The sequence below is a fragment of the Trichosurus vulpecula genome, chromosome 5 (assembly GCF_011100635.1).
Source record: "Trichosurus vulpecula isolate mTriVul1 chromosome 5, mTriVul1.pri, whole genome shotgun sequence".
NCBI lineage: Eukaryota > Metazoa > Chordata > Mammalia > Diprotodontia > Phalangeridae > Trichosurus > Trichosurus vulpecula.
The window spans coordinates 242,624,275-242,646,291 of NC_050577.1; the positions used below are offsets into that span (position 1 = coordinate 242,624,275).

General features: G+C 37.3%; 1 protein-coding gene across 1 annotated transcript; it reads right to left on the bottom strand.

The window, feature by feature from the left end:
• Positions 1-411: 411 nt before the first annotated feature.
• LOC118852193 (GLIPR1-like protein 1) lies at positions 412-20,937 on the bottom strand. Its single transcript, XM_036761866.1, has 6 exons — positions 20,647-20,937; positions 12,248-12,493; positions 11,153-11,250; positions 4,892-4,977; positions 2,622-2,648; positions 412-2,535 (listed from the first exon to the last, which is right to left on the bottom strand). The coding sequence occupies exons 1-6, from the start codon at positions 20,830-20,832 to the stop codon at positions 2,375-2,377; spliced, it is 804 nt and encodes a 267-aa protein (XP_036617761.1). The 5' UTR covers positions 20,833-20,937; the 3' UTR covers positions 412-2,374.
• Between the last annotated feature and the right edge of the window lie 1,080 nt (positions 20,938-22,017).

Consider the following 22,017-nt stretch of genomic DNA (forward strand, 5'->3'; position numbering starts at 1 on the left):
AAGAGGGGGGAAAAGGAGTAGAAATGATGATTGCTAAAATGGACAGTTGTACTCCCTTTCTTTCACATGGACAAGCATTTGTGGAAGGGAGAGTAAGTCATCCTGACTTGTTACAGTAGAGGAACCAGACGGAAACAGGCCTGTGAGTTTGCTTGAAGAGATCCTGTGGTAGGTTAGGCTTGGAGGAGGGGTTTGGAGTGAGGGTCTCCAATGTTATTTCATGAAGCTTCTACCTTTTGTGGTAGTTGCCTTCTTGTGAATTTAGCTTTAATTACTATAGATTTGGTGGCTATTTCCTGTTTCTGGAAGTTTTTAGGTTGGAAAGATATGGGGAACAGTGACCACTCCCAATCATCTTCCTGATCACATAACAGCAAGTGAATTCTAACATTTAGAAATGAAGACCTTTTTCCTTATGTTTTGTGAGCATTTTATTATGTACATTAATTTTATTTGTGGGTTGCAGAATACAGTTACATAAATATTTACATTGTTAGAGACTACAGATTGCTACAAACTTTATGAACAATGAATATGGTAATTTACATAGCCTAAGGACTACCATTGGGACCTGTGCATTTAATTGGAAATTCTCTAATTGTCTCTGTTTTTAAATTTTAAAAAATGTTAACAGTAAACCCTAAGAAAATATCAACTCTAGTATAATTCTTTAAGAAAGCCAGCGAAAATCAGGTTATTTTAAATTGTTATGTAGAAATATATACACGTGTACATATATGCACACATATGTGTGTACATATATATAGTATTATATATTGTATATTTATCATATTGCATGGACCAATTAAATTATTAATCTCTATATATGTATACACATGTAGTTCTTTACAATATAATCTTTCAAATATCTTGTCAAACTGTTAATTGTAATTAATCTGAGTAATTGAAGACTTCTGTTCTAAGATGATGTTTTAATTATACATTTAATTTTAAACAAAAGTTTAACAGCGTGACAACAAATCAAATGGCAAATGGAAATTAGATAAATAGCAAAGCAATGTGAATTCCAACATTGTATTGCTCTCATATGACTTTTTCTCTATCTTGTCTAAACCATGTTTGTTAGCCGTTGTTTACTCAAATTTTAATAATGAAAGGACTTGTATTATTAAAACCTGATAAAGGCAATGACTGCATCTACGATGTAACAAAACACCAGATTCAAAAGCTAAAAAATTAAAGAACCTGGACATATCTGCTTATATTTTATCAATTATTCAGATAAATGGAAATATTCAAATACTTGGAAACACAAACATTGCAGATTGGCATTTTTAACTTTAATGCTAATGTTTTTATTGTGTAGAAATATCCAATAACCCAGAGGCAATATAGGCATTTGCTAGCTGAAAAACACTGCTATTTCAGCTGAAATACACAATGTCAGAGAAGCTACTCCTCCCCACTCCCTTTCGAGGATATATTTCTCACAGTATAATGGAAGTTAATGGAAAAATACTATTTATTTCACAACAATTCATTTTACAAAATACTTTTCTTTTTTACAATATTGGTTAACAGTGACAAAAATTAAGTCAATTTGGTACCCAGGCAATGAATGGAACTTTAAAAACTGAATGAACTAAAAGCTAATTCTTTTGTCACCACGTAGGAAAATGCTAAATTAACATTTTGGTCATTGTTCATCTCAGAGCAGATGTTCATTCATTACTCACATTTTTATTTTAGGTTTAAAAAGATAAAATTTTTTGTACTGTTATCTTAACTTGGTCAGAATAAAGCCATTCCTGTTGGCTTGTCCTAAAATATGATTTTTGAGTTTCAAAAACTCTGAATTTGCTTACTGAGAGTTTATAGTCAGCTTGGAGACTTCCCTTTCAATGAATTACATCAGAATGTCATGTTTCATTTTGAGATTTCTTTCCACTGTTAATTGCTATACAGCTATCCTAACATTTATAATTTTAATATTGTTTTAAAAATATGCTTATATAAATATGTTGGGCAACCCCTATGTCACACATCTAACTAAAAATGCTCATTTGTTCTTTATTGTGAATCTTGGTGGCAATGTTCTCAAAGTTAAGTTTTGGAGCTAAAGCAAAATACATCAATTCATTTGTTTTATAGTTTACAGCTACTTTATCTTTAATGCAAAGGCACTCATTCTATTGGGAAACAGGAATATGAGAATCTCCTCACATTTATGTAGTCATAATGCCACGTTCACATAAATTACTTTGTCAGCCTTACTACCTTATTTCGCTAGTCCAGTCTTTTCTTCTCTACAGGATCTCCTCTGACCTGCTATTTAATTCAAATAGAAGTGACATTTAGGGCATGGAGATTTAGTAGAGAATTGGATTGATGGTAGCTAAGCCTTAGTCATAAACTAAGTCCTTAAATGCATGTGTGGCTTTATCCTTTGTAGCACAATAACACCCACAGTGGCTAAAGCCATTCCTCCCAGTCTAAGTGACACACAGACTTGACAGAATGGATTACATGTAATCCGACGAGGAAATTCCCATCTTGGATTCCAATATGGGTAACCTGTTACAACAAGACAGAATAGTTAGCATAATGTCACACCAAACAAATAACTTAACTAATAATTAAATATTTGAATGTATACATACTTAAGACTTTGTCACGTGCTGGATTTCCTAGAAAGAGAAAAAATACAAATCAAAAGGTCTTTAGGGTTTTTGTTTTCACTTTTTAAATAAGGTTATCAATTTAGGAAGCTAGTCTGAGTTATGTTTTAAACACATAATAGAAAGATTAGGGATGAGCAAATACGGCATTTAAAAGTTGATGCTTTCAAATTACTAATAGCAACTATGAATCAGAAAACATTTGTAAAAAGTTTTTTTATGTACAAAGCACATGTCAATCCTAGCTAAAATTATGAAGTACGAAAGATTTCTTATTGGTACCTCTCAATCCCCTCCCTTTTTTTTTTAACCATCCTGGCACTGAGGCCTTGCCATAACCTAGGGCCCCTTAGCTGCCTCAAGACCCCAGTGAGTGCCCCATTAACCCAAATTCCCCAAATCTCTCTATCTCCTTGCCTCTTCAAATGATTTCTGTACTCCAGCCAATTTGACAGAGACATGCACCTCACTAACCAAGTGTGAGAATGATTACAAGTTTGAATAATCATATTTAATTCTGTATATAATTTGCAAGTCAGCAAAAATCATATCTTCAGTAGTTATTCCTTGTCTCTAGAAAAGTATGAGGAGAGGTAGGCCCAGAAAAAAGGGAGTAGGCAGTCTTTTATGTGATGTTATTTGAAAGGTGAAAAAGTTTGTCTAACTACAAAAAAAGTATTTACCCCGCAAAATCTATCATGGTGCCTAAAATTCCTTCCAGTGGAAGTTAGGTGGTACAGTAGATAAAACAGTGGGCCTGGAGTTAGGAAGACTTGAGTTCAAATCCAGCTTTGGATCCAAACAGTATGACCCTGGGCAAGTCATTTAACCTTTATCTGCCTCAGTTTCCTCATCTGTAAAATGGGAAAATAACAGCGCTTACCTCCCAGGGTGGTTGTGAGGATTGCATGAAATAAAACTTTTAAAGCACTCAGCATATTCTCTAGCACATAATAGGCTCTATATAAATGCTTGTTCTCCTCCCTTTCCCTTCTTCTCCATTAGCTTCACAATAATAACAGTGACCTTGACATTTATATAGCACTTTAGAGTCATTATCACACAAAATCCTTTACATACATGATCACATTTGGCCCTCATAATAACTCTGTGAGGCAAGCATGGAAAGTCCCATTTTGCAGATGAAGAAATACTTCTGATTTGCTCATATTCACAAAGCTAGTAAGTATTGAAGTTTGCTTTGGAATTCAAGGCGCTCCTGACTCCAAGAACAGCACTGTTTTCAGATAAAGACATTAGGGTTAAGGAATTATGCTAAGGGATGGGGTGGGGAGAGAACATGTTATTATTAAGTGAACTCAAAGTAGCCTTATGTTTTTGTTCATTCAACAAAGATTTATTGAATGACTACTATAGCGATAGTACATTGAGCTTTGGAAGATGCCAATATTATCATCTCTATCCTTGAAGAGATTTCACTTCCTTGTTATAGTTCCATTTGCTGTTTTAAGACAGATACTGGCAAGCTAGCCAGCCCCCCAGAAGAAGGGACAGAGATATCGAAGGGCCTTCACATCATGCCATATGGGGAAATGAAAATCTTTAGCCTGGATAAGGGAGCACTTAGGATAGATAAGGCAATGATCTTAAAGTGTTGGACAGGCAGTCTTGCAGAAGAGCATTTAGACCTGTTCTCCTTACTCCTAGGAGTAATGAATGGAAGTTGCAGAGGCAAAATTAGGCTCAATATAAAAGAAATTCCCTAACAATTAGAATCAAAAGTGGAATGAACTGCCCTCAAAGGGAGTGAATTCCCTGTCAGACAGAGGCTGGAGGCCTACTTGTGGACTGTACTGTGGAGCATATTCTTGTTTGGGTATGGGTTGGTGGCACAGAGGATAGAACACCAGGCTTGGCAGTTAAGAAGTCAAGACGTTTAAATTTGACCTTAGACCCTTACTGAGCTGTGTGATTGAGCAAATCACTTAACCTCTGTTTCTCATCTGTAAAATGAGGATAATAATCTTCCTCCCAGGACTGCTGTGAGGATAAAATGAAATAAATCTTAATAAACTTTTTTTATAAAATTTTAATTTTTTGAATATAAAAACATTATTTTGCAAACCTTAAAGAACTATGCAAATGTTTATTGTTTTGATAATTATCCCTTCTAACATTCTGTACTCAGTGAGAAGCTAAAACTTTGAAACTCATTCAACTATGGAAATCCTCCTATCCCATTTAATTCTTTTTGTGATTTGTTGTTACTGTTGTTGTTTGTTGTTGCTTACTGCAAAGATTATTTTCACAATGATCTTCCGGACAATGATTGCATCGCAGTCCTTTCTGATAAGGACGAATTCCAACCAAGTTCCCTCTATAAAAACAATAATTTTCATTAGTTAGGTAGATATCAATAGTTATCATTTCAATTGTTTATTTTTAAATTCTATGAGTAGTTTATGATTAAATCAATTAAGACAATATGCTGATTTCTGAAAGCTCTGAATAATATAATTCACTTCAGGAAACATTAATTGCATACTACAGGGTTAGGATACATCCTAGACCAGGAGTTCTGCTGTCCACTAACTTTTTTTCAAATATTTTGGAACCTGTCTTTCAATAAAATTATCTTACTTTTAAACCTATGTATTTTAATTTTTTGAATATAAAACATTATTCTGCAAAGGCTCTACCAAACTGCAGAAACCACAAAAAGATGAAAAGTTCTAGACTCAGACCCATTGAAACAAACAAACAAGCAAGCAAGCAAGCAAGCAAACAAACAAACTCTAATGAACTAGTATTCAGAAAGGGGCATTTCACTTTTGAATTTAAAGAATTCTTTGAAGACAGGAAAGTATATCTTCATTTTCACTCAATATAAGCAGAAAACAGTTGCCTTTTAGATGCAAGAAGCTAGTAAGAACAAAAAGTATAATAAAGAGAAAAAAGATAACTTATTTTGAATTAATGCCATTATTGAGAAAGGATAGTGAATAGCATTTAAATGGATTCACCCCAATTTCTCAGGATTTTGTTGACCATCTTGCTGCAACTGTTAGATTTCCACAGTGAACCTAGATACTAGACACAGTTTTCAAACTTCTCAATCAATGGAATCAAACACTTTGGTGGGACGACTTTGGTAGGAGCACTCACTGCCAGGTACATCATAAGTACTTGATAAATGTTGATTGGCCAATAGAAGGATCTCTAAAGCAACTACTTCACTACTTCCTGTTAATTAACCCCAAAACAAACTTTCTGGGCCATTTTTTACGGGAAGCAAAGACGGTAGGAAACAACACTATATTTGTGCATTGTTTATTCAAGTAGATATGTCAAACATTACCTTCAAATTTATTTCTCTGATAATTTAAGACATGTTTCCCATCTCCCTAACATTCCTCAGAATTCATTTTAAAAATAATGAAAGTTATTAACGAGAAATGCAAAACAACTCTCAAGTTCTACTTTATGCTCAACAGACTGATAGAAATGACAAGAAAAAAGAAGAAAAGGACAACTGTTGAGGGTACATTGGAAGGACAAACACTGTCTGCACTGTTTAGGGAGCTGTGAAATGGTCTAACCATTCTGGAAAATGATTTAGAATTGTATCCTAAAAGTCAATAAACTATGCCTCCCTTGGACCCAGCAATAGCACTGTTAGACATATACACCAAAGAGATTAAAGATTGAGGGAGAGGACCAAGAATTGGACATAAATGAGGTTCCCATCAATTGGATGATAGATGAACAAATTATGCTATGTGAATGAATTAGAATATTGCTGTGCCTTAAGAAAGTATGGAAGGGATAGATTCAGAGAAACCTGGGAAGACTTGTGTGAGAGTAAAGAGAGCCGAACCAGGAGAACAATTTATAAAATGACTTCAACATTGTAAAGGAAAACAACAATGAAAGCCTTAGAACTCTAATCATTGCAATGGTTTACCATGAATCTAGAACAGCGGTGTCAAATTCAAATAGAAACAGGGTCACTAAACTGTGCGTAAGGATCCCTGATGGCCATATACTGACTTGGAAAACCACATGTTAACATTTTCTATTTTATTCTCTTTTTATTTATTTTGTCAAGTATCTCCCAATTCACTAATGCATTTTTGGGAGTTGTGAACTGATCCAACCTTTCTGGAGAGCAATTTGGAACTTTGCCCAAAGGGCTATAAAAATATATGTACCCTTTGACCCAGCAATACCACTTCTAGGGCTGTATCCCAAAGAAATCACACAAGTTGGAAAATGACCTATATGTTCAAAAATATTTATAGCAGCTTTTTTTGTGGTATCCAAGACCTGGAAATTGAAGGGATGCCCATCAATTGGGGAATGGCTAAACAAGTTGTGGTATATGAATGTAATTGAATACTATTATGCTGTAAGAAATGAGGAGCAGATGGACTTCAGAAAAACCTGCTAAGACTTATATGATCTGATGCTGAGGGGAACAGAACCAGGAGAGAGAACATTACACACAATTGCAGACTCATGGTATCTGTGATGATTAACTTTGATAGACTTGGCTCTTCTCAGCAATTCAAGGTTCTAAGACAACTCCAAAAAATTCATGATGGAAAAGGTCATTCATATCCAGAGAAAGAATTATGGAGTCTGAATGCAGATTGAAGCAAACTATTTGTTCTTTCTTTTTGTTTGTTTTTGTTTTGGGTTCTGTTTTATATCTTCTTTCTCATGGTTCATTCCATTGGGTATAGTTCTTCTTTACAATTTGACTATTGTGAAAATATGTTTAGTGTGAAGATATATGTAGAATCTATATTGGATTGCACGCCATCTTGGGTTGAGAGAGGGGAGGAGAGAGGAGAAAATTTGAAACTCAAAAACTTGAGGAACTGAATGTTGTAAACTAAAACTAAAAATAAATTAATTAATAAAAAAGAAATTTCAAAAAAAAAGAAAAAAGAGAAATACTATAAGACTTCATAGATACTGCTACAAGGATCTTCTTTCAGAATAAAAGGTAAAAATCCACATATTCAAAATTAAAACAAATCTCCCAATTACATTTTAATCTGGTTCAGGCAGTATTAGGGAGTATTGTGGGCCATGGTTGTTCTGTTCTAGAAGATTGATGATGAAGCATGCTTCCTACCTCTTATCAGAGAAGTGACAGAGTATTGTAGTGGAATGAGACATACATTCTTAAACACAGCCAGTGTGTGAATTTGTTTTGCTTGACTATACTTGTTACAAAGAAAAGCATGTATTTTGCAGAGAGGACAGTTGTAAAGGGTAGTTGAAGGACAGTGATATCGATACAAAGAAAAAAAGAAACAAAGAGAGGGAGAGAGGGAAGGAGGAAGAAAGAGAGAAAGAAATAAAAAAAATGAAAGAAAGAAAAGAAAGAAGGAAAAAAAGAAAGAAAGGAAGAAAGAAAGAAAGGAACAGAGGAGAGAAAGATGTGCCAATGGATCATTTAAAAACACATACAAGCGCAGAGTTTCTAGGAGGTACAAATTGGGAAGTATTGATATCACTGTGTTAAATTTCACATGTATTTTAAAAAGAAAAAATCTATACATAATATAAATTATTTTAAATGCAATCCTTTCCAGTTTTTTATGTAGAAATGTTCATGTTTGTTGATGATTGTCAAGTTCACAATACAAAAAAAGAATTTGCAAAGAGTAGTAAACGGATGTGACAAAATACTTTAATGATGATATGTTCAACTGAAAAATTAATTTTCTAATTAAAAACAAGGTTCAAAAACTACATGGAAGGACAAATACTATACAGAAAATATAGTATACGCCTTTTGTAATATATTTTTATTGTTTGCCCATTAATTCCATAATATACCAATCAGGAGCTAGTTTTCTTTGGTTACATGATCATTGCTGCATAAGAATACAATTAAGTGTGAAACAGAGACCAGAGAAAGTCAGAGGTGACAATCTATGCCATTGGTTGTGATACAGCTTTCCAAATCAGTGGCTGTTAGGTTTTGTTCCTTCCATTTGGGGTGTTTGGTTTTGTTCCCTCAGTTTGGAATTTAGCTACACTGCATTAGAAAATGTGATGACTACCTTTGAGCTGTGTCTGTCCTGTCTCTGTGTGTCCAAATCCTTATCTACTCTGCCTTCTCATCTGATCCCAACACAGGTCCTCCTCAATGATATAGATGATTACTCAAAATACTGCCCTAATATTCTACATGTTGCAAATGGATTTTGAAAATTATCACAGGAATTATTAATAATGTAGATTTAATTGTTTTTTAATGATTAGCCATTTCCTTTTCCAGCTCATTTTACAGATGAGGAAAATGAAGCAAAATAGGATTAAGTGACTTGCCCAGGGTCAAACAGAGAATAAATATCTGAGGCCACATTTGAACTCAGGTCTTCCTAACTCCAGGCCTGGGTTCTCTCTCTATCCATTATTCTACCTAGTTGCCCATGGGTTCAGATACACTGTTGATTTGTATCACTTTTAGACAGGCTTTAGTGCAAGAAGAGACCTCAAAGTCGTCATGTTGTTTCATGGATTAAGATAAAGTTTAGGTATTATATGTATTATTATATGTACTATTTCTTTGTAAGCACTGGCTGGTAACTTTTTGAAAGTACAGGTATTGGTAGCATGTATCACAATTGTGAAGATAATTTCTTTATATGAAGCAAACAATGCTGATCTCTATCAGAAAGCCCTGTATATGAAAATTAATGGGAAAGGAAAAAGGCCTGGACCTGTGATTTCATTGGTATAGGGAAATCCCAGCTGAGAAAACTCCCTCTACCAATGCAGGCTGGCACCTTCTCTGCAGCTCTGAGCCTTAGAGAGCACCAAGAAGTAACCTGCCCAGAGTCTCACAGCTAGTGTGTATTAGAAGGAGTGTTTAAACCTGGTTCTTCTTGGTTTCCAGGTCAGTTCTCTATTATGTCATACCTCTATAAAAAGTACTAGATAAAATTATTTTTTTAAAAAGTGACATTTATATGTTTTAAAATTCAGAAAGTTATTTCTGTATATTATTTCACGGGATGCTCATAATGATTCTGTGAGATTGGTGCTGCCCATATTTTTTAACCCATTTTAGTGATAAAGAATTTGTGACTCAGTGAGATTAAGTTTTTTGACCATTGAACTTGCCATCAGAGGTAGATTCTCCAGACTACAAGTCTGGCATTCTTTCTTCCACAAGATATTTTATCTAAGAAGATATACACACACACACACATACACGCATATATACACGTATGTATATAAATATATGTATAAACATATATACAGACAAATACACACAAGATGCCACACAGGAAGAGATGTGTACGCCCATGTGCGTGCATGTGTGTGTATCAGAGACAGAAAGACTCCCCATATACCAAATTATTCAGGATCACACTTTCTGTGGTAGCAAGACACTGAGAACACAGTGGATACCCAGCAGTTTTTGAATGGCTGAATAAATTTTGGTATCTAAATACATAACACCATAGATAACGAATATCAGGAATTCAGAGAAATGTGGGATGACTTGAAATGACAGAGGGCTAATTAAGTAGAACTATAGGAACAAAATATAGAATTAAGATAATAAGCAAAAAGCAACACTACAGGGTAGCTGTACTCTAATCTTAACAACCAGTCTCCTCCTTAGGAAGGAGATAAAGAAGCACACCACCCCTTTCTTTATGGATATGAGAAATTACATGCCCTGGCAATTAATTAATCAAGCATTTATCAATTACTCACTCACTAAGTATTCACTAAGAGCCAGGCCCTTTGATAAATACTGGGGATCAAAGAAAAGCAAAAACATTCCCTGTCTCAGGCACAGTTGGCCATATTACTTTGGCCATGTTGCCTAACTTTTGTTTCTGTTATCAGAGAAAGTTTAATGGTACCTCTCCAAAGTCAGAGCTGTTATTGTGATCTGATATGGAGTCTGGAAGAGCAGGCAGCAAAGAACAACCAGGTACTTTGGAATGACTAGGGAATGATTATGTCTCAGAGTATGATGAGGTGGAAGTGTAGGGGAGGGAGCCAGAAGGCCCTTCAAAATAATAGAAAGTTTGCAACTTCAGTTTAGGCATTATGTTTGGATTCTAATGGTTCATAGAGTTGCCTGTTAAATACGAAAGGAGCTGGACTTATCATGGTGGCCAAAATAGGTACTTCCTAGTTTTTGAATTTCTAAACAAATTTGTTCAGAGAAAAATTGTGCATCATAACTAATGAAAGAAACTTGCAGTACACTAGCCATTGTACACCCTTTGAAAACCACAGTTCTAGACAACCATGTCCATATTTGATCCTCCAACATCTCTGTGACAATGCCTTAATAATTTCTGGAGGAGGTAGAGGATAGTGTTTTACAGAGCTACATTGTTTTACATCTTCTTCCATATAGTACTCCTGCCCAACCCCTTTTTATTAGATCTCTTCCCCTTGAATTACATAATCCTTATGGATCTTAATGTTACTGTTCTTAATAGCGAACAATTCTATAGCTTATTTCCATTTTAAAAATACTTTTAAACAACAAAATTACTTACGCAGGTGCATAATCACACACAAACAGTACGTAATCTTTTCCTAAATTAGGACACATTTTAAGAGCACAGCCAACTTTATAGGTAGTGGCCCAGACAACCTAGAGGAAAATGGATTTAAAAATAAAACACCCTGAAAATTATAAGGCAATGCTTGCATTACATGACAATCTGGGAATAAACTGTATTTGGGGGGGGGTGCAGCAAGGGAATGAGCCATTTAGTACTTCATGGATACCTTGACAACCTCCCTTCTACTCCAAAAAAGAGTTTTTTCTGAAAGTGATCTAATAAAACCCTTCTTTCTACTTTTATACAAATGAAGCATTATATGGGTCAGCAGGGTATAATAAAGAATGAAAGAGAAGCATAGGGTGAGGGGCCTTTCCCTTTGGGGTTCCCTTCAGGCATAAAGAAGAGAGCCCAGCAAATGGTTTTAAGGAGTTTTGATTAATGGAATCAGTTTCCGTATAGGTTTCTGAAATGCAAATGAATTAAAGATATGCACTCTTGGGAAATATTTAGAAAATTCTGTTCCCTAATTTAATAATTTCTGCCCTTGTGTCTTTGCTTGTCTGTTATTTCTTAAATGGCACGCCCAACTTGCTCCTCTTTTCTACACCTTGTGCATCATTTCCTTCAAGTCCCAGATAATGTTTTTCTCCACTAAGCATTCTCAGATAAACACCTTCCAACTCTGATCAAGTCTATAACTACCATTTGATCTCAGACTTGATAATTTTGCAAAAACGTATGTGTTATTTTGATCATCTCATGTACATTGTAAATATTTTGAGGGCAAGAGAGCATATGACTTTTGTATACATAATAACATATGATAGTTATAATTAACATACACGTATGTATGTGTGTATGTATGTATATGAAATATTTCCAAAGAGAGATTTGGGGGCAGGAGGTTAATTGTGTTTTACAAATTGGTATATAATCATTAAACCAAATAAACCACCTCTAGGCAGATTTTTGAGTCTCTACAGAATGAACACAGTATCAAGCATAACAATTTTTTCCAAAATTGATTTTTAAAATATCATCTTAATCATGTTTTAAATTGGCAAAAGAATAGAAGATATTTACCTGAGTGTAATGGCCACAGAATGTTGTACATATGATGGTGGCTAATTCAAAATATCGGGATTCATTATACCAATCCGTAATACTGTCTCTGACAACATTGTCAGTTATTTTGCCCATCCATAAATTTTCTCCTACAGTACTAAAAGTAGGATGGCATTCATGTTTCTGGCCTATAAGACTATTATGTTGGAAAACACATCTCTTTGCCCATGCTCTGGCAGACTTTGCTAAAGCAGGATCCCAACTCTGAAAGAGAAAAATAAAAGCAACCAAATTTGGCACAGTTAGGAATTGAAGTAAAATAAGGGTTTTTTAAAGTTTACATTTATTATTCTTGTAAAATACAAATGTGTAGTCTTAGCTATATTAGCTATACTCTAATCTCCTTGGTTACTTAGTAACTGATCAATGAGCCGTGTTGTCAGTAGGGATATGTCTTATACCAACACCAATCATAACCCTTCTGCAACATCATGGGTGGTCTTGGTGAGTTACTGTGACAGACAAACGAATGAATGAACAAATGAACAAATGAACGAGTCATCACCTTTCAACCAACCTAGAGATGAACTTCTCTGAATTAATTAGGCTGGTTCATAGATAACACGCAGATCGTTCATTGTCAGGCTAGTACTTGCGTAAATGGTCTTTCCTAATTTTGTCAGACTTGTCTGCTGATTCTTCTTATAGCTATGATATATGATATATGAAACATAAAAAAACCTCATGTAATCCATTTTACATGGTTATACATTCTCAATTCTGGTAAAAGGTTGAGATTTGACTTAAACGAACAAAGAAAATTGCTATCTATTGGATCTATTTTCAAACCCAACAGCAATAATTTCTACTTCTCTACATACGAATATGAAATATTTTTAAGTCTCATTTTATCCATGTCTTTCATTTCCTTCAAAAACCAGAGCAGTCAACCAAATATTTATTGAGCATTTATGTTGCGCTCAGCACTCTACTTTGAAGTTAGAGTATTCAGCATGCACTATTTTGCCCAAATAAACATCCTGTTCTAAAAAACATTTCTCTGCTCCATTCTAGAAAGTTTTCAGTACAGATGGATTGTAAATCTGTAAAACAAAAATTGATTCCAGTGCTTAGCACAGGACCTACATGCATTTGCACTTAATATATGTTTATTGATTTTCATCCAAGAAATATACGGTTGAATAAAAAGGGGATAACATGGATACAAATAGCAATAATGTGAGTTAGGATGCAATAAAGCACATATGAGAATGGAAACAGCGAGGAGGAAACAGGAAACAAAGTTCAGAATTAGATGATAGAAGCAGGTGTGGAATAGAGGGGTGGGTGAATACTTGATAGGAACTTCAGTTGTGTGACATTTAACTGGAAGATCAGCACTTTGAGTTACAGGATCCTAGACAGATACAGCAGAAGGATAGTGAATTCTCCCTTGATTCCAGTAGGAGGAGATCAAGTTAGATTGTATTTCAGAAATTACATAATTATTTCAAAGATTCCAAACTGTTTGTTCCTGCAAATGCCAATGATTCCAAACTAATCATTACTGCAAATAACCAGCATTCAATTCCTCATGATGCTGTACGGATATGAAAGGTAGAGAACTGCCAACTCAGAAGAATTAAAATGGCAACCCAGAAAGCTACTGAAAGGAACTAAGTGTCTTAATCAAGCTGATAAGTGTTACCACTGGTCACTTGCTTCCAAGAAGTAGCATAAAAAGTTATTAAATAGGATTTATCTGACTTCAAAGTGGTCTGGTCTTAGAACAAGAGTGTTAACTACATTAGCATCCTTTCCTGGACCCATACTGGATGTCCCCCCATGCCTGCTAGTCTCTCTTCATCATCTCAGCCTCTTGGCTTCCCTGGTTTTCTTCAAGATTCAGCTAAAGTCCCATCTTCTGCAAAAGGGGGAATCTCCTGATCCCCCTTGATGCTTTCACCTTCCTTATGCTATATATGTCTTGTTCATAGATAGTTATTTCAATATTGTCTCCCCAACTACATTGTAAGTGTCTTGTGAGCAGGGGCTGTTTTTTGACTTTCTTTATATCCCCAGCACTTGCTCCAACACACAGTGAGTATTTAATGAATGTTAGTTGACTAATACTAAAATTGATGAAAGTTAAAAAAAAATCAGTTAGTACCTAGACGGTGTGAGAGCTGCTAAGCACTTTTCAGGACTGCTTTCCAGCTAGCAGCTGCTATGGAGGTATAAAGCCAACAACAAACAGCACACAGAACGCTGCAAAGCCCAGGTCGTTTTGATCTGCTTTACTAAGGAAAGCAACGTTAAGGTGTTAACAATCTTACTTTAATCCAGCATACAAATATCTTTCACTTAGTTCAGGGGAAAAAGCCACCACCTTGGACTTCAGAACAAATAAAATCAAATTATAAACAGACTGAATATAATTCGTAGTTACCAACATCTGAGTTCAGCCAGGAAGCTTGACAATGGCTGGCTCAGAGTCATCTGCCACTCCTGCTGTGACTCAGAGCTCCAAGGGAGAAAGCCAACCCCTGGTTTTATATATCTTGTTCAGGGTCAAAGGTGAGTCACACATGCGACTCATCCACATGACCTAAAATTGTCACAAAAATGTGACTTAAGGGGGCGGAGCCAAGATGGCGGCTGGTAAGCAGGGACTAGCGTGAGCTCCATACCGAGTCCCTCCAAAAACCTATAAAAAATGGCTCTGAACCAATTCAAAAATGGCAGAACCCACAAAAGAGCAGAGGGAAGCAGGGCTCCTTCCCAGGACAGCCTGGATCGTCTCTGGGGGAAGTCTATCCCACACGGAGCTGGGAGCTGGGAGCTGGAAACGGAGTGGAGCAGAGCCCAGCCTGAGCTGTATGGACAAAAGAGACCAGGAGCCGGGCAGAGGGGGCCCTAGCGCCCTGAATCAGTGAGCTGCGGCAGTTACCAGGCTTCTCAACCCACAAACACCAAAGACTGCTGAGAAGGTTAGTGGGAAAAGCTGCAGGAGTAGGAGTTCGAGGTTCGGCTTCCAGCCCCAGGGGCAGTGGAGGTGGGGCAGCTACAGCTGTTGTTTCTTCCGGCCCCAGGCCCACCTGGTGGGAGGAATTAAGTGGCGGATCAGAGCAGGAGTGCACAGCCTGCTGAAGATCTAAGCCCAGTCCGGGTTGAGGGTTCTTAGGGAAGGAGCAGTGCGGGTGTGGCAGAGCCAGCACCTCCCCCCCAAACGTGGAACATAGAACTCTCTAGTCTACAAGCAGTCATACCACACTGAAAAACTCAAGGGTCAAGTTGGTTGGCTGGGAATATGGCCAGGCAGCGAAAACACACCCAGATTCAGTCTCAGACTTTGGATTCTTTCTTTGCTGACAAAGAAGACCAAAACATACAGCCTAAAGAAGTCAACAAAGTGCAAGAGCCTACACCAAAAGCCTGCAAGAAAAACACGAACTGGTCCCAGGCCATGGAAGAGCTCAAAAAGGATTTGGAAAAGCAAGTTAGAGAAGTAGAGGAAAAATTGGGAAGAGAAATGAGAAGGATGCGAGAAAACCATGAAAAACAAGTCAATGACTTGCTAAAGGAGATCCAAAAAAAATACTGAAAAATACACTGAAGAAAACAACACCTTAAAAAACAGACTAACTCAAATGGCAAAAGAACTCCAAAAAGCCAATGAGGAGAAGAATGCCTTGAAAGGCAGAATTAGCCAAATGGAAAAGGAGGTCCAAAAGACCACTGAAGAAAATACTACTTTAAAAATTAGATTGGAGCAAGTGGAAGCTAGTGACTTTATGAGAAATCAAGATATTCTAAAACAGACCCAAAGGAATGAAAAAATGGAAGACAATATGAAATATCTCCTTGGAAAAACCACTGACCTGGAAAATAGATCCAGGAGAGATAATTTAAAAATTATTGGACTACCTGAAAGCCAGGATCAAAAAAAGAGCCTAGATATCATCTTTCAAGAAATTATCAAGGAGAACTGCCCTGATATTCTAGAGCCACAGGGCAAAATAGAAATTGAAAGAATCCATCGATCGCCTCCTCAAATAGATCCCAAAAAGAAATCTCCCAGGAATATTGTTGCCAAATTCCAGAGCTCCCAGATTAAGGAGAAAATATTGCAAGCAGCCAGAAAGAAACAATTTGAGTATTGTGGAAACCAAATCAGAATAACCCCAGATCTGGCAGCCTCTACATTAAGAGATCGAAGGGCTTGGAATGTGATATTCCGGAGGTCAATGGAGCTAGGATTAAAACCTAGAATCACCTACCCAGCAAAACTGAGTATCATGCTCCAAGGCAAAGTATGGATTTCCAATAAAATAGAGGACTTTCAAGCTTTCTCAGTGAAAAGACCAGAACTGAATAGAAAATTTGACTTTCAAACACAAGAATCAAGAGAAGCATGAAAAGGCAATCAAGAAAAAGAACAAGAAAAAGAAATTGCAAGGGACTTACTAAAGGTGAACTGTTTTGTTGAGATTCCTACATGGAAAGATGATGTGTATGATTCATGAGACCTCAGTATTAGGGTAGCTGAAGGGAATATGCATACATATATGTTTATGTATATATATGGGTGAATGTGTATGTATGTATATATCTATGTGTATATATATATATATATATATATGTATATATATAGAGAGAGAGGGAGACAGGGAGGGAGAGAGGGAGAGAGAGCGCAGACACAGGGTGAGTTGAAGATGAAGGGAAGATATCTAAAAGAAATAAAATCAAATTAAGGGATGAAAGAGGAACATACTGAGAGAGAGAGATAAGGAGAGATAGAATGGGGTGGATTATCTCGCATAAAGGTGGCAAGAGGAAGCAGTTCTGTGGGAGGAGGGGAGAGGGCGGGTGAGGGGGGAATGAGTGAACCTTGCTCTCATCAGATTTGGCCTGTGAGGAGGGAATACCATACATACCCAATTGGGAATCTTACCCCACAGGAAAGAAGAGGGAAGAACATAAAAAAAAAGGGGGGATGATGGAGGGGAGGGCTGATGGGGGTGGAGCTAATCAAAAACAAATACTTTTGAAAGGGGACAGGGTCAAGGGAGAAAATTCAATAAAGGGGGATGGGTTGGGAAGGAGCAAAATATAGTCTTTCACAACAGTATTGTGGAAGGATTATACATAATGATATACATGTGGCCTATGTTGAATTGCTTGACTTCTTAGGGAGGGTGGTGGGAAGGGAAGAGGGGAGAGAATTTGGAACTCAAAGTTTTAAAAACAGATGTTCAAAAACAAACAAAAATGTTTTTGCATGCAACTAGAAAATAAGATACACAGGCAATGGGGTGTAGAAATTTATCTTGCCCTATGAGAAAGGAAGGGAAAAGGGGATGGGAGGGGAGTGGGGTGACAGAGGGGAGGGCTGACTGGGGAACAGGGCAACTACAATATATGCCACCTTGGAGTGGGGGGGAGGGTGGAAATGGGGAGAAAATTTGTAATTCAAACTCTTGTGAAAATCAATGCTGAAAACTAAATATGTTAAATAAATAAATAAATAAATGCGACTTAAACTCACATGGTCTAAAAGCCTCTGATGTCACAAACACATCACTCAAACCCATGTAAACTGGGCTTTCCCTTGAGGCAAAGAGGTCATCAAGGACTGCTAATTTAATCAAGGAAACAAAGGTCAAACTCTTCAAGGGCACTTGGTTGAATGAGTGCAAAGAGCCCATCTTGATTGCCAATACACATGAATACTTTGTTACTAAAGTGGAGGGAAAACTGAGCCAATGCAGAGTTGGCAACAGTGGAGTAGAAAAGGTGTGGGCATTGATCAGAGATTTGGTGAACAGTACTGAATTTACTCATCTGGCCCAGAACACTCCGTTAAGCATCAAGACTGGTTTAATGGAAGTGATGGGGAAATTCAGAAGCTACTAAATGAAAAACTGAGAATTCCACAGGGTTTACCAGCATGATAGTTGTTAGACCGCCTTCATTGAGAACAAAAATGGTATCAGGCTCAGCTATCACATTGACGGTAAATTATTTAACTTGAAAAAGCTATACAAGTCAATACTAAAGTGGAGGGACAGTTGGTTCAAGACTTTTTGTTCACAAATGATTGCATAGTCAATGCAGCCTCTGAGGTTGAGATGCAACAAAACGTGAATCATTTTTCTGCTGCTTGGGCTAATTTTAGCCTACCAATTAACATCAAGAAAGCACAGGTTCTCCACCAGCCAGCGCCACACCATCCATACATGGAACTGTTAGTTACAGTAAATGAAATTTTGAATGCTGTGGATAAGTTCACTTATTGTGGCAGTATACTTTCCAGGGACGTACACATAGATGATGAGGTGGATGCAAGCATTGCCAGAACTAGCTCAGTGTTTGGGAGGCTACAAAGGAAAGTATGGAAGAGAAGAGATACTAGATTGCCTACCAACCTAAAGGTTGACAGAGCTGTTGTGCTGACCTCATTGTCGTATGCATGCGAAACCTGGACAGTATGCCAGCACCATGCCAGGAAACTGAATCGCTTCCATTTGAATTGACTTAGGAAGATTCTGAAGATCACTTGGCAAAATAAGGTACCAGACACTGGAGTCCTTTCTCCAGCTAAACTGCCAAACATCCAAATTCTACTGCAGAGAATGCAACTCCAGTGGGCTGGCCATGTTGTCTGAATGCCAAACATGTGGAATTCTTTTGGCTATAACAACCCATGAAATAAAGAAAACATTTTTAAAGGTCCTCAGTCCTATGTAGTAGCAGTATGTAAAACACTGAACTTGGAGTCAGGAAAACCTGAGTTCAAATCCTACGTTAGACATTTATAAATTACTATGTGACTTTGTGCCAGTTTCGTGACCTCACTTTGCCTCAGTTTTCTCTTCTATAAACTGAGGATAGAAATAGCACCTAACTCATAGTGTTGTTTTAAGGATCATATCAGATGATACATATAAAGTACCTACCCAACCTAAAGTACTCTATTGCTCTTTGTTATTTATGTATGACATTCTGCAGGGATGGCCACAGAGTTGGTAGGAAAGGAGATATGAAGGAGGGGAGGGATGGATGGTTAAGAATCACATCCTTTTTGAACTTTAATTTGAATGTTGGAACTCTAAATGTGAGATTGTCGTTCAGTGACAAATGAGAGAACAAATTACTGGAGAAACTAAATCCTTTCTCTTCTTGCCATCAACGAAACTGGGAGAAGAAAGAAAGTTACAGTTGAATGGAAGGGTGGCCCTCAGGTGATCCTTGGAGAGGAAAAAAAAAGGAATTAGTACAGTGAGTTTTATCCTATTTCCCAAAACTCCAAGAAACATTATCTAATGAGACATTTGGTCTTCAAATATTACTGGACTAATGAGAAGTACTTGTAAAAGACCACCATTAAAATAACTGCAGCTGAAGTACCAATGCTAGTTGCTGAGGATGAAGTGGTAGAGAAATCTGATTAAGAACTTGATAAACTTTCCATATCAAATTATCAAACACTCTGATATTTGGTGATTTCAATGCAAAAATGAGAAAAGGGTGGGGAGAAATTGTGGAGACATTACTGACGTGGGAGTTATTTTTGAGTTGGCTTCCTGTACATAGTCAGACCATCCAGAGAGTAGAGATCAGAATTTATGATAAAAGAGAATAAAGCATGATAATGAGAAAAAGATATGGTACATAATCAAAATTTAATAGTCAAATATTTAAACATGTTATTGAAAAATTTTAAAAGTACACAAAAAATAAAATGGCAAAGTGTTCCCAACCTTTATATATAACAGTCATAAAATAACTGTGATGATTACAATTAGATTATGGGAGTGGAAGGAGGAAGAGGAAGCAATCCAATCAAGGAAGATATTTGTGCTACTTTGATGTAATGGAAGGACACTGCATTTAGAATCAGGAGTCCTTGGCATGAATCTGAGGACTGACACTATCTGTGTGACCTTGAGAGTACTCAGTTTCCTCATCTCGAAAATGAAGAGGCTGGACTAGTAGGTGATTTTAAAAAAATTCCTTCTTGTCATAGACACTACAGTACAGCATGATGCAATGGGCAGAATGCTTATTTGGAGCTGGACCACCCAGGTTTCAAACCTGGTTCCATCATTTACTGTCTGTGTCACCTTCCGATAAAGGCTTCACCACTCTTGATTCCTTCAATGGAAAAATGAGCAGTTGTACTAAAATGACCTAGAAGGTCCATTCTAGCCCAAAGTCTATGAAATTATTAACCTTTGCTTCTCTCCAGGCTTTGATTACCTCATCTGTAAAATGGAGATAAGAATATCGATGCTACTACCTACCTCACAGGATTCTTTCAAGGTTCAAACAAAATATAGGCTTTGTAAACCATAAAATGCTAGATATATGTTAACTATGATTAATTATCAGAATTCTATGCAGTTGTTTCTCACCATGTATTTCATGTTTCCACAAACCGGTTCGACTGTAGTGCGCACCTGATTGTGCATATCGACACATTCCTGGATAAATTTGGGATCCGTGATTGATGGTATTTGGGTAAAATCAGGGGATGATTGTGTGACCATAAAGGCCAGGATCAGAGCCCATAGCCAGGGGAACCTCTGATCCAACATCATGACCACCAATTTGGGTTAGGGTTTGAGTCTTTGAGATGATAAAGGGATTTTAGAACATCTCCGCAAACTCCCAACAGCTATTAACTGCCCAGAACGGCTGATTCTGTCCCGCCTCGAGCACGCCCTAGTCACGCCCTCACTTGTCCCACACCAGCCCTAAGCCCTGCCCCCATCTTAGTCAGGCTTTGCCCCTCTCCGTCTATCCAAGCCCTGCCTCGGGCTTTGTCGGCTCTTGTGCCAGTCCTCGCCTGCCTTTTCCAGCGTCTGCACTCTTGTGTTTGCCATGCTGTTTCCTCTTGGAAGCTTGTTCAGGATATCTAAAGTTGAAGTCCAACTTCTAGTAGTTTCTCCAGTATTCCTCCATCACCCTTGCCTCACATCTGCCTTGCCTCCACACTCTTCAGTTCACGCCCCAGGACAGGTCTCCATCACGTGTTGTGGCTTCACTGCTACCAGATCCCCGCCCTAAAAGCTCCTGGGGGGTCTGCCGGACAGGACTCTGAGCTGGGTAAAGGCAGAAAACCCTAATCTCAAAGCCCTAGGAGAGGCAGAATACAGATAACATAGCAACAACAGCTAGAACATTTATAAACCGTTAAAGATTTGTAAACCACTTTACACTTGGTATTGAATTTGATTCTTACAACAAACCTATAAGGTAGGTGCGGTTATTTTATGTCATTTTCAAAGCAAAGGAAACATTGAGATAAGTTAAATGAGTTACCTTGGGTCATACAGCTAGTAATTATTCAGGACAGGATTTGAATTCGGGTCTTTTACCAATTACAATAGCAATATGCAAGTCTCAACAACAGGTCAATAAAACAACGAGGAGTGGGGAGGAGGGAGTAAGGGAGGGGGTGGGAGGGTGGGGGGGGTGGGATGGTTAAAAGTTGAGGGTGGCAACATAGGTTCAAAATTTCTTTCCTTCATCTCCTGGCGGAGTGGTGTAACTAACACATAGCACATAGGGCTACATTGGGTAGGACAGTAAGGAAGGCTTGAGTTCAAATTTCATTTCAGACACTTATTAACTACATGACTCTTGACAATTCACATAATCTCTCAGTGCCTCAATTTCCTTATCTGTAAAATTCAGGAGTTGGACTAAATGGTGTTTAAAGTCCCATCAAGCTCTTCTATGACATGGGTTCAGATCCTCCACCTGTCTGTATACTTGACCTT

What these genes read in the sequence shown, in the direction of transcription:
- LOC118852193 (XM_036761866.1), bottom strand. Translation starts at nt 20,832, where the DNA reads ATGATGTTGGATCAGAGGTTCCCCTGGCTATGGGCTCTGATCCTGGCC. An exon ending in TCTGTGGCCATTACACTCAG is followed by an intron (nt 11,251 to 12,247) that starts GTAAATATCTTC and finishes ATTTTCCTCTAG; the next exon opens with GTTGTCTGGGCCACTACCTA. An exon ending in TTGTGAAAATAATCTTTGCA is followed by an intron (nt 2,649 to 4,891) that starts GTAAGCAACAAC and finishes TTCTCTTTCTAG; the next exon opens with GAAATCCAGCACGTGACAAA.